Source organism: Manihot esculenta, chromosome 6, assembly GCF_001659605.2.
Source record: "Manihot esculenta cultivar AM560-2 chromosome 6, M.esculenta_v8, whole genome shotgun sequence".
Taxonomy (NCBI): domain Eukaryota; kingdom Viridiplantae; phylum Streptophyta; class Magnoliopsida; order Malpighiales; family Euphorbiaceae; genus Manihot; species Manihot esculenta.
This window is the reverse complement of record NC_035166.2, coordinates 12844290-12858058: the sequence shown is the minus strand read 5'-3', so window position 1 is coordinate 12858058 and position 13769 is coordinate 12844290. Positions and strand designations below refer to the sequence as shown.

At 31.7% G+C, this 13769-nt stretch overlaps 2 protein-coding genes across 2 annotated transcripts; both read left to right on the top strand.

Moving 5' to 3' along the window:
* Positions 1-527: 527 nt before the first annotated feature.
* LOC110617530 lies at positions 528-6220 on the top strand. The gene is made up of 6 exons (XM_021760381.2): positions 528-833; positions 2805-3806; positions 4200-4370; positions 5352-5494; positions 5687-5797; positions 5966-6220. The coding sequence occupies exons 1-6, from the start codon at positions 711-713 to the stop codon at positions 6069-6071; spliced, it is 1656 nt and encodes a 551-aa protein (XP_021616073.1). The 5' UTR covers positions 528-710; the 3' UTR covers positions 6072-6220.
* Positions 6221-6966: 746 nt separating this feature from the next.
* LOC110616541 (60S ribosomal protein L7a-2) lies at positions 6967-10006 on the top strand. Its single transcript, XM_021758934.2, has 7 exons — positions 6967-7109; positions 7799-7846; positions 8237-8438; positions 8594-8763; positions 9124-9252; positions 9357-9449; positions 9697-10006. The coding sequence occupies exons 1-7, from the start codon at positions 7107-7109 to the stop codon at positions 9826-9828; spliced, it is 777 nt and encodes a 258-aa protein (XP_021614626.1). The 5' UTR covers positions 6967-7106; the 3' UTR covers positions 9829-10006.
* Positions 10007-13769: the final 3763 nt, after the last annotated feature.

Sequence of the window (13769 nt, the reverse complement as noted above, 5' to 3'; positions counted from 1 at the left end):
TGAAATAACCGAAATTTCTGAAATTAAAAACCGAATCAAACCGAAATGTATAAAAAATCGAATCAAATTTTCAAATCGATTCGATTCGATTAATTTTTTCAATTTGAATCGAATACCGCTCACCTAGAAGCAGATGCCCATCGAAGTACATACCAAAAAATACAATATGCCTCCCAATCACGTCTTCATAATTTTAAATACCTGAATTTATTATAGTTTCTCTATAATACTGTAATCACTCCATGAATTAATTATTCTTACACTATAGACTATTTTGAAAATAATTAAACAACAGAGTTTATTGAGTTTTCTCATATCAGCTTAATTATTCAGATATATTTATTATAGGACTAAATTAATGAATATTTAATTAATTTATTTTTCAATGTTAATTTAATAAAAGAAGACCTATTTTTATGGGAGAGGTGAATAAATAAAAAAACAAAAACAAAAGGTGAGATGTGATGTAAGAGATGGAGGCATGTGGCCACCGAAAAGGGCAAGAGGGCCTTTTCTTTAATTCATTTCAGCAAATACGAAGAAGGCAGACTCTCTCTTTCAACTCTTTAACCCAAATCGCACGATACTTCTCTCCTCGCCTCTCTTCTCTTCTCTCTGCCCCCCAAATAATTCCATTTCTTCTTTATCTCCCTCATTTCTCAGCCTCTCCTCTGAATTCAACTACACACACACTTTCTCTCTTTCTAAAAATGGGTTCCGGCACTAGTCGACTGGGGAGGCGCCCATCACGGACCCTAGTGAATCGCAGTCACCGCTCCAGCTTCTTCTCTTCTCTCATCTGCGGTGGCTCCTCTTCTCGCGCTACTCTCGAGGTAGACCAACACAGAAAAAGAAAACAACACAATTGTTTTTTTTTTTTTATTTCTCTGTTTCTTTTTTTTTTCTCTTCCTTTTTGATTTCTTTGATACTCCTTGATGACTTGGGATTGGTCGTTTGATTTCAATGATCGATCCCATTTAGAAGTTACGTTGACAAAGAGAAAAGGGAACAAAAGAAGAACATGATGCTGATTATGATGACCCCTTTTGCGTTTTTTTCTTGTTTTGATCAAAATTTGAAGATTTATTGAGAAAAATTTTCACTTTACTGTGATCTGGGCTTGATAATCTGATGTGAAAATTGGTCCTTTTCGGGTAATTCTAGTTTGTTTAGCTCAAATTTATTATTTTGTTTTCCTTTTCTTTCTTGATCTTGTAATCAAGCAAAACTGATGAATACCAATGTGTTTTTCTTATCTAATTTTATGGGTGGATTAATTTATCAATCAAGAAATGATGACAAGTGGCCGAATCATCGGACTATGTGGTTACTTTGGACTTTTGATTCACAATTCAACTTTTTAGCAGTTTTGATTTTACAATTCCTTGGCTTGGATAATGGATTTTATGCTAGGCCTTTGACTCACATTGTACTTGGGAACCCATCCACTATTGATTGTTTGTCCTAATATTTAGCATTTTATATTGTCAATTCAATTTGATTTCGTCACTGTTTATTTTAGCTTAAGTAAATGCCTAAATGGTATTTCTAAATGTCCTTTTCTGGATATTAACTATTTTGCAAATTGAATTGCTAATGATATTGATATTTTCTCCGGTGTTTTTGCCCTCTGCTTTTAAATTAATTCCAAGTGAAAGAATTGAAATGGGGATGCTGTGTGTTTCAATAGTAGTAGCCATGTTTACATTGTCAAATATTTAATGCGTTATTCAATTAGAAAGTTTGGATAAAGAGAATTAAATAACAGTGTCCCTCATGATTTAATTCTATTTTGTTCCAATCTTAAATCACTTTTCTGGTGTAATGTTAGGGAGTAGTTTTTAGCTGTGCTAATAACTTGGCACCTCATTCAGAACTCAAAATTTCATTGCTCGAAGGATGAAAAGTGGTCATAAATCAAATAGCGGCAATGATGGTTTCATTTAATTGAGCAGTAATACTAGCTGATGCTACATTACATTAGTAATAACTCCTTGAAACTGCCTTTATATTTACTGGTTGTGATGACTTTAGTAACATATTTCATTTTCATTGGAGAGCTTCACTGCACTGCTCTTTTTTCTTATTTCTTGCTACAATTTAGTTGCTGCTGTTGCTTATTTTTTTTCTATCAACAATGCATTTTTTACCAATAACAAAAGCATGCATGCAAATCTAGACCAGAGATCAATTAGCCCTCTGAGTCTTTGCTCTTGATTAATTGGTGAAATTCTTGTTGAATCTTTTTATAGATGTCCTGTGATATATTTATGAATGCATGGTCCAGGTTGTTTCTTGATTGATGAAATCATGTCTTTATTCTTAATTATGACATGAAAGTTTTAGTAACACCTCGAGAGTCAGGCAATTGCAGATGATATAACTAGTAAATATTTTCCTCCCATGACAACATATTTTATTGTTTAGGGGGAATTTAGAAATTGAATATTGTAAAATTGAAAGAAATTGAAAATTTTTTATCTCTATATTTATTTCTCTATATGTCATCTGCTTTTTTTGCATCTTTTACCACCAACCTAATGCTATTAGAAGAGCCAGAAGGTCCTTGCCATATGGAGGGACTGAACTGTGATGGTAGGCAGTGCCGCAGTGTAAGTAGACACCTTTCGTATCCATCAGGCATAAGATGAGTGAGGTAGCAGCACTTATTGGCTGTTGTTTGCATGTCTTGATCAATGTACATAAATGTTTGGATAAGTATTTTCAGGATGCTATAATTCAAATTTTTGTTGCTGCAGTTTATAAAAGAGAGTAATATACATCCATTTCTTTTTTCCTACAGATGGAAAGTCATCCAGATGAAATTCTCATAAATTCTGCCAAACATAGTGATCTGATCACCAATGAAATCTGGAATCTTGCAGAGGAGTCTTCTTTCTGTTCTGGTGTCGGAGCAAGGCCTACTAGCTCGCTTGCTGTAATTGGAGCGTCATCTGAAAGCAGTATCACAGTTGGTGAGGGAACTTTTGCTCAAGATGGTCTGAGAAGTAATGGAAGCAGTAATCAAGGGATGTCTGAAAGTAAGGAGTTAGTTACTCCCTATAAGGTAAGTGACAATTGTAGTCGTGATGAATCTTATAGGTGTATAAGTAGTACTGAAGCTAGTACTTCCTTTAAAGAACAAGAGTCTTCAGATCCTGTCTCTGTAAATGTTTCTTCTAACAAGGATGCAGTCAATGGCATTGACAATTCAGAGGACAAGGATGGTTCCCGTATCTGTCCTGAGATCACACATCCCAGCATTTCATATTCTCAAGGACCTGGAGGTTCACATGGTGATGGGGTTTCTGTTGAGAATCATATGAATCAAGTAACAGGCATGTTTACTTCTGATTCTGATCCTACTCCTCATAGGTCTGAGGGTCCAGCAACTTTTCACTCTCTAGGCGATGAATCTATACAAGAAGCAATACCTTCGGGTTTAGGATTTCTTGTGGCTAATAGGGAACAGGACCAGATAGATGGAAATGTGCTACATGTAGATGTGGTAAGCATCTCTTCGAGCATTTTGTCTAGCAGCACTGCTGACACAAGCAGTCATGAGGCCAGAAGAAACAGTAGAAGACTATTTTGGGATGCATTTTCAAGACGTAGTTCCAGAAGGCATCTTGATTCTCCAACCATTGTCTTCTCAACAGATAATAGTGATGATCCCCTATCTCATGATAGATGGCTCCTTGATTTCAGTGGTGATTTTTTTGATAATGGGATGGGCAGTGATTCTGGATACTTAGGCAGTAGAATTCACAGCATGAATGGACAAAGGAGACCCTCGAGATCTGAGGTGATCATTAGTACTTAAACTTCCTTGATGCAATTTCGTGCTATAGGATTTTTATGTTATCAATTTGATTGTGTTTCTTTAGTTGGAATAGTCTTTAATGTTCCACTGGAGTTGGTTATTGATATGGAATTTTGGAGACATCTATCCTTCTGCTTTTCTGGTTGAAAATTGAAGTCATTGTTCTCAGCTTGCAATCCTCAAATTTTATCATTGCACTAGCTGTTGGGCCTTTAGCAATGTTTAATTGTAAATTTAGAATTTATATTTATCACATAAATCATGTCGTCTAGCTTTCCTTCAGTAGCAAGGCTCAATTTATTATGTTCCCCATGTCAGGTGTTACTTTCCCTTTGTCCTTTTTTAATTTGTATGAGCTGTCATTACTCCTTGTAGATCTGGGAAAGGCTTCGTGGTGGCCTTGATGAGCACAGTCGGAGGACTTTCTGTCCATCTGGACTCCATCCTGATGGCACATGCTTATGTGAATCATTGCCCACAACTGAGGAGCCTAGCAGTCGTGCAAGTATATCACGGATAGTCATGCTCGCTGAAGCTCTTTTTGAGGTAGTTTTCCTACCAAATACCAATTGACTTGCAGCTCATTTTTCTTTATGAACTTGATCGGTGGTAATGGGCCAGGTGAATGTTTTTTGGCAAGTGGAATGCACCTGTTGGAATCGAATAATTAGCATTTAAAGATTCAAATGTTAAATTATCATGGAAGAATAGTTGTTGCCAAACGTTGAATATCCTTTTGTTCTCAGTATCACAGTGTACAGCACATTTTATATTTTGCACATTAAGCATTGTCATGGTGGACAGCCTTTTTCTTAGCTGATTAGTTAGTTGATGTTGTTGATAAAATAGACCTGGACCCCACTGGAGAGAGGATTGCCCAACAGCCCAAGTCATACATAAAACATTTTTTGCTTGATACCCTTTGCTCAGGAGTGGATCCTTCTGATAAACCCTACTCACATGGGACTTATGTTAATGCATTTTCAAGTCCCATAATACCATCTCTTACCTTGTCTGTTATTTCTTAACTTCGGTACTGCTTGGTTGTTATACAGAAATTAGTAAATTTTGTTTTATGATAGTGGAGACACATTGTCAATAGCAAATATATTTACGTACGAGCATACAAATGAATATTAAAAAGAACGTTGAAATCAAATTCTACCACATTTAACTCTTTCATATTAAAACAATCAAGTTACATGCTGCTTAGCAAAAGTTGTGTGTATGTAAATTATATGGCTTCATGCTGTTTACATGTCCAGATCCGTGTAGAAGGTACTTTTGCTCATTCAGTGATATTCATCGAGAACTGAGTGGTTCATGATTTTGCAAATCAATAACACTGCTGTTATGAGTTGTAAATCGCTTTTTCCTACTCTTGTTCTTGCAGAGGTGTCGCAATGACCATCATGTAATAAGGAAGCTTGCTTTTCCATGAAATTTGTTCAATGCTTGTTTACTAGGATTGAAGTACTAATTGGCCTTTATCATTTAATAAGCATGATTGTTATGCTTAATCTGCAGGTTTTGGATGAAATTCATCGCCAGCCTGTGTCACTTTCCCTATCAATGGTATCCCTACCAGCTCCAGAATCAGTTGTTGACTCTTTCCCTCTTAAGAATCACAAAAAGGAGAAGAGAGTTGAGGGCAGTGATGATGTTGAACAGTAAGTTCCTCTCAATATAAACTTTTTAGGTGAAGCAGCATATACATAGCATAGTGAACCAGATTTGATACCTTTATGTGTGTATATTTGCTCATTTTGCTGAGCTTTTTTTTTTTTCTCTCTCTAGCATTAGGTAACCATTCGATCAGCAGTTTTCTCAAATTCATTTCATAATAAAAATCTGATGGGCAGGTGTTATATATGTCTAGCCGAGTACGAGGAAGGCGATAAGATAAGAGTTCTTCCTTGTCACCATGAGTATCACATGTCCTGCGTCGACAAATGGCTTAAAGAGATACATGGGTAACTTCATTGACATTCTTTGCATTTCTTTCCTCGTTTTCCTTCTCCATTTTCATGATCATAACATAATTTTATGTTCTCCTTCTTCCTCTCTATCTTTTGGTTGGATTTTCCTTGCCCTTTTTCTTTTATTCCGTTTCCTTTCTCTCTCTGTTGAATCCTTTACAGGGTATGTCCACTCTGCCGAGGAGATGTCCGTCTGGGTGCCAATGAGCCTTCTGTCTCCGCCATGGATTCTTCTGTCCCAAATCCAGAAGTCCCTTACATTTCATAGAATTGTATATATGAATGTAAATAACCAATGCGCTCAGTTCACAGTTTATAAATCCTTGAATGTAGCACCATATCATAAAGAAAGTCAGTCTGTAGAATTTTATAGAAGGCCGAAGAAAGTGATTCTAATGGCTTTGATATTTTGTTCCATTTTATCGTTGTCTCTGGTGCCATTCTGTGCAATAGGACCAATCGGAATGAATCTTACACTTTTTATCTTTTACTGTCTCTTTAGTAATATGAAAATGAAGTTGTTAGTGAGATTATCTATATAAAAAGAGCAATTATGGTGATAAAATTTTGAAATTTTTAAAAATGATATTTGAAAATACAGATTTTCTGATAAATAGCTGCAAGTGCACAGTGGACGTCTTCACTTGAGTACTAAAATTTCATTATACTAATCCACCGCATCTTATTAAGAATAGCCCTTCGCTTCATCGACCTTGCGTATGATACTAAAGAGCCATTTATCTAATTTTTTTTAGTTGATTATATATTAATTTTTCTTTGCTAAAAAATTGATTTTGATTTAGAATTTTAATTTGAAATTATTTTTATGTAAGCCTAAATTAGTGAAGATAATAAAAAAAAAGTTAATGTTGTGTTTGGATGAATAAAAATAAGATATAAGAGAAAATAAAAAAATTAGATGGAAAATAAATTTTGAGATTATTTTTATTTAAATTGAGAAGAAATTCAAACGAAGTTAATATTTAAATATTTAAAATATGATTTTAATATTCATAAAATAATTCCCTTTTTGCATTTTTATATCTATAAATAAAAATTATTTTATATTATCATAAAATTTTCCTTTTATTTTTATTCTATTTTTTCCTTCCTTACTTTCAAAAAAGTGTAAAAGAGAAATAAGTAAAAGAAGAGGGACTAGAGTTGCAAAATAAACTTAGGGTTTGTGCTTTCACGAAGAAATAAAACCCTTGTTAACAGCCGCTTCTCTTTTCTTCTCTTCTATCACCCGCCTTTCCTCGAACTGCAGCTAGGGTTTCCATCTGCACATCTCCACACTCCCATGGTACCTTATTCATTTTGCTTTCCTTTCCATATTTATCTTTCTTTGTGTATGCATTGATGTTATTTGACATTGCGGTATGAAGTGATCCATCTTTGCTTCCCATCTGGTAGCTTTTTTTGAATTTTTGATGCTTGTGATGATGAAAATATTTGAATGGTTATAATATTCGGAACCTCATCATTTTACTCATCACGGTTGTTTTGCTCCATCAAGTAAATAATATTTGTGGGCAGCGATTTTTGAAAAATCAAGGGTTTGAGGTAGTGAAATGCTCATTGTGCCATATGGAGTTCCATTGCTATCTTATAAATTATTAGTTTGAAAATTGCTATTGGAGCTGAAATTGTGTTGCTATCTTACAAGTTTAGGGAATGTAATGGGAGTATGTTTTCTAGGAATTAAATTAGATCTTTATTTTCTTCTTGGACCTCTCAGTTTTTACTGTGCATTATGAAAAGTTGGAAAGTGATTATAATGCTAGAACTTTTTGATTGGACGTATTAACACTGTAAATCTGGATGCAAGATTTTTGTTATTGATCTTTGACTAAACAGTAACAGTTATACTGAAATTTTTCATCATGTAATTGCTTTTTTGAGTTGTATGGCTCTTTAGCAGTCATATGTAGTTGTTATCCCTCTTTTTTTCCTTCTATTTTGTTTCATCTCCATGTAAAATATTTTTTACAGGCTCCCAAAAGAGGTGTTAAGGCCCCAGTACTTTCAAAGAAGAAACCTGTAAGTAATCTCTATCTCTCTCTCTCTCTCAAACGCACATATACCACAGTAGTCATCAAAATATATGTAAATGTTGCAAAATTTTAACTTATCATCTTTGAATTGGTTTCATTTAGATAGTGTGTTCTTTTTTGGTTTTGATTCTCCTTTAACCTTGTTTTGGCATATATATCCCATTTTGATTTCTACAGAGCTGATAAATATTTGCTTTGATTTCCCTTTTATCTTTAGCACTAGCCTTTTTTTTTTGGAGGTATGACAAAAAGAATAAAACAAAATGAAAAAAATAAGCAGAAGCTTTGCTCACAGTAACATCTCTATATCCAGCAATGTAACTTAAGTTTTTTGTAGGTAAATATAATATGATTGGTATTCACTTGATTATTGCAGGAAAAGGTTGTCAACCCTTTGTTTGAGAAGCGACCAAAACAGTTTGGAATTGGTGGTGCATTGCCACCAAAGAAGGACTTGACTAGGTTTGTCAAGTGGCCTCATGTTGTTCGTATTCAGAGGCAAAGGAGGATTCTGAAGCAACGTCTGAAGGTTCCTCCTGCTGTTAACCAGTTCACAAAAACACTTGACAAGAACCTTGGTAAGATTTCTATTACTGTTCTAGAAATTAATGAACTTTTGATTTATGTCAGGGCCAATATTTGTGTTGAGGTGCATGAGCAATGTGTGTAAACATTGTCAATATTGTTGGCTTTTTCTGAAACCCAAATTGTCTGTTATTGTTTTATGTTACAGCCACACAACTCTTCAAGTTATTGCTCAAATATAGGCCCGAGGACAAGGCAGCTAAGAAGGAGAGGCTTCTTAAAAGAGCACAAGCTGAAGCAGAGGGGAAAACTGTTGAATCAAAGAAGCCCATTGTTGTCAAATACGGGCTTAACCATGTTACATACCTCATTGAGCAGGTATATGTTTTTGACTGCTATTATGACCTTGCTCCTTGCCCATTAGGCAAGTAAGTTAAATGCATACCATGACAAGTTTTTTAGTTTAGCTGGGGATCTCTTTTGTTTCTTTAAGCCTTTATCATTTTTTGCCCTTCGCTCATATTCTCCCATATTCTATATCTACATGTTTGTTTGGTTATGCTCTTTGATTTAAACCTTTGTGCTTTGTATCTCCATGTGTTTTATCGTTATATTTCCATGCACTCAATCACATTGCCATGCTTGAATGACTGACAATTGCATGTTCATGTTAGTGTTGATCCATTAAGTATATGTTATAATTATTTCTTCTGAACAACCTCTATATTACCTGTGTAGAACAAGGCCCAATTAGTGGTTATTGCACATGATGTTGATCCCATTGAGCTTGTTGTTTGGTTGCCTGCCTTGTGCCGGAAAATGGAGGTCCCTTATGCAATTGTGAAGGGCAAGTCACGCCTTGGAGCTGTAAGCATTTTGCACTAAATTCCATCCATTAAATAATATTTTCAAGTTGTTTTTGTTTTTATCATTGACAGTTGGTGGTGTTCTTAAATTTTTGTGATAAACAGATTGTTCACAAGAAAACAGCAGCAGCTTTGTGCCTTACATCAGTTAAGAATGAAGATAAATTGGAATTTAGCAAAATCTTGGAGGCAGTTAAGGTAATAATAGTACATGTCTGTGGGGACTGTTGACTATAATTGCATGTCATGTATTATTTCTGCACTAAAATTAAGGAATTCATTTTTTGCGAATTCCGTCTTAGAAGAAACCAAGTTGTGATTTTAAAGCAGATGTTTCTTGAACAATAGTGCCTTTCTGAAGCCAATGTACTATTTTTCTTCACATGTTCTACCTTTCTATTATTATTATTTTCAGAACTAACTGGTTTTGTTCAATTAAATTTAGGCTAACTTCAACGACAAGTTTGATGAGCACCGCAAGAGGTGGGGTGGTGGCATCATGGGCTCCAAATCTCAGGCAAAGACAAAAGCTAAGGAGAAACTCTTGGCAAAGGAGGCTGCACAGAGGATGTCTTAAGCTTCTAGGTAGTAGTTGAGAGAGAGTTATCAGGAACTTGTAATGATGAATTTTGGATTTTCATTTTGATTTTATGGCTTTGTTTTCATGGACTAATTTTGCATTGTTGGAAGATATATGAACATTTCTCTTAAGATTTATGGTGGGAGAATGAATTTATAGTCTATTTCTTCATTAAGTCTTTGTTTTGAATGGTTTTAGCGCATTTTGATTTGGTTAAGGAAGAAGAGTAGCTAAGAAGCAGAGGTTTTTCATCATAATGCGGTGAAATGATTGGCAGAACTTCAACCATTCTATGGTGTTTGGTGGGGAATGGATTCCCATGTCCGAGGGGTCCGTGCTATTGAAATCTTGAAATGCAACCATTACATCTGAGGGCGTTTTGCCAATTTAGTGGGGTTTTTATTTGTGTATTTAGGATTGGAATAAAAATACTTACGGATTTAGGGTTTGGTCAGAGTTTCGCTCTAGGTCATTATTTAATTATTTGTTAATTTTTTTTATGTTTTTATTTTTAAAGTTTTTTTAATTATTAAAATATTATAATTAAATTAATTAATTAATATATTATTTTTATATTATATTTTTTATTATAATAATATTTTATAATAATATTTTATTAAATATATATAAAAACACTGAATTAAATAATTAATAAGAAATTAAATAAATAAATAAATATAAATATTTAAAATTATAAAAATTTAATTTATTTTTATTAGACTGCTATTGTACAGTAATACATATATTAATTTTATAACACTGAAATTATATAGAGTCAGTAATATTTTTAGTTTAAATATTAATAATAAAATATATTAAATATTAATATATGAAATATATATTAATATTTAGATAAAATAAAATTATACTGTTAATTAATTTATCATGCGATCAAATTAATTAATTTATTTATTTTTCTTTGATAAATTATAAATAATTTAGTATTTTTATATAATAATAATATTATAATTTTAAATATTTTTATGTATAGTTTGTTATTAATTTTTATAGTACTTTTATATATTAAAAATATTTTTATAAAATATAATAATTATTTATAACTGATTTTAGTAATTTTTAGAGTTATAAAATAATATTATTATAAAAATTATTGATACTATTTAATCACAGTATTACGGTATTAATTTATTAAAATAATAATAAATATTGAATAAATATATATAATATTATTAAATTATTTTTATATATCTAATCGTAATCGAATTGTTTTTATATCTCTAGTCACAACATAATATTAATTTTATAATTTATTAAATATTAATATATTAAAATTATAAAAAAATATTTATTATTATAAAAATATAATATAAATAATATTATTAAATTAATATAATATAAATATTTTATTATAATATATTAATAATTAAAAAAATAAATAGATTGCGCCACTCTAAACTATTATTTATTTTTGCTATTATTTATTTTTTTATTTTATTTGTAAAAGGTCAGGCCATGATTTAATTTTTTATTATTAAAATATTATAATTATATTAATGAATTAATATATTATTTTTATATAATGTTAATTTAATAATTTTATTTATATTATATTTTTTATATAATAATTAAATTTTTTATATTATATTTTTTATTACAATAAATTTTTTATATTATATTTTATAACTCTCTAAAATATTAGAACCATTAATATTATTCGGTGATTATATATGAGTGACAGTCCAATAAAAATAAATTTAATTTTTATAATTTTAAATATTTATATTAATTAATTAATTAATTAATCTATTTTTTATTAATTATTTAATTCAGTCTTTTTTGTATATATATTTAATAATAGTTAAATAAATTTATAATTAATATTATTTAATTAGAATATTATTATAAAAATATATTAAAATTAATAAAATATATTATAAAAAATTTATTTTAATAAAAAAATATAATATAAATATAATTATTAAATTAATATAATATAAAAATAATATATTAATTAATTAATATAATTATAATATTTTAATAATTAAAAAAATTTTAAAAAAAATCCAGGCCTGGCGAAAAATAAATAAAAAATAAATAATGGCATGGCATCATTGTGAGTGGCGCCAGACCATTTTAAAAAATAAATAAAAAATAAAAAATAATTAAATAATGGCCTGGCGCCAAACTCTGGCGCCTGTCAAACAAGCGTCAAGCAAGTTTTTCGACTGCCACTTGACACCAACCCTAAATATTTCTATCCCAATCCTAAATGTACAAATAAAAACTCTTCCGCTCCTAAATTGACAAAAAGCCCTAGATCTGAAGACTCGCGTGGAATCTCCGAAAAACACCTCGAACATCCTTCTCACTTTTGTAACTGTTACTTTGCAATTATTTTATGTCCCATGGCTAGAAACAAGTGCATAGAAGCTCAAGCTCCTATCCCTGCTTTCATGATCCTAACATGCATTAACCACTAACAAGGAATGAGCCAAATCACAAATCCGAGAATAATAAGTCCAATGTAGACGAGTATATCCTAGTCATCAAGGCATAGTTTCTTGTTAAAAAAAAAAAAAAAAGAATGTTCATATTTAATGCATATTTTGTCTATTTTTTAAAAAAAAAAATCTAAAAGATGACATTTTATAATTTGAATTTTACCGTTATTCAATTTATCTCCCTGCTTAATAACTTCTAAGCATTTCAAATAAGCTCTGCTTGCTGTTAACACTATTCTAAGCGAGTGAAATTTATTAAATATGCTGACTTAGAAAAAAAAATTGCTATAGCAATTTACTCGATTATCTCAGTTTCCCCTCATCTTCTAAATCTCAGTAAGTAGCAGCTAGAAAATTGATTGCCACAGTGTATATGTATAATGCCTTTTGATAAACAAGAATTAAGTTATCCCATAATTTCAAAGTTGGAAAGAGATTAATCTAATCCACATTTTACACATTTAAGGAGTATTGATTAATACTTTAAAAAGTAAAATGACAAAAAAATGAAGGTGAAAAAGCATGTATTTGATCAAAGCAAAGAGATAATAACAATTCCCATAACCCAGTAGACATGATCTGCCTCACTAACCATTAGATGTGTAGGCTCTATTGTTGGTTCTTACTTCTAAGGCTAGGCCTCTTTTTTCTGTTGAACTTGTTAGCTTCTCCTACCCTTTTGAGTAGGGGAGGCTTCCTTTTCTCCATCTCGGAGTATGGATCTCCTCTCCACTTTCGAGGTGGAGTTATATATAATTTTTGTTTTGGTTGTGGTTATTGTTTTATGCAGATGGGATTCAAAAAGAGGGATCAGTTCCTCCATATTGGTTTTGAGAGATGTTTGAGTAGTTTTCAGATTAACTATGGAAGGGAGATATTAATTTTCGGGGTGGTTCACCTTTAAGGGTCGTATATCGTGTGTGGATACTATTTATAATGACCCTTAAGGCTTTTGAGATTGTAAAACTCTAGTCACAATTCTCTTCTCGTGTGGTCTTCTTGTCTGGTGACCTACTGCTTTTCTTGGGTTTGGCTCATTTGGAGACACAGTTTTATTATTTTAATCTCTTTCAGTCATGCTCAATTGCCCTTTCATTACTAGTTCTCTTGGTTTTCAAGGCATTAAGTCGTCTGCTTGTAGATTGCAATACAAATATAAGCCTTTAGAGGTCTTGTGATGGAAATTTGATAATTGTCGAGAGATTCAGTTTGGTGCTTTGATATATTATTTTCGATTATTTTCATGCTTCTCCACCCTCATAAAGATTGTTTTTATATTGTAGTGTTTCTCTGACCGATATTTATATTATTTGGGTTGGATTGCATCAATGTGTATTAGGGTTTACTTATTTTGAGTTGTTGAGTTTTTACCATGCACTTATTTTAAATGTTATTTTTCTATATTTTGGCCAAACTCTATTTTTCTCTCAATAATGAATACCATATCTTTTATTAAAAGAAAAAAGACAAAAGACA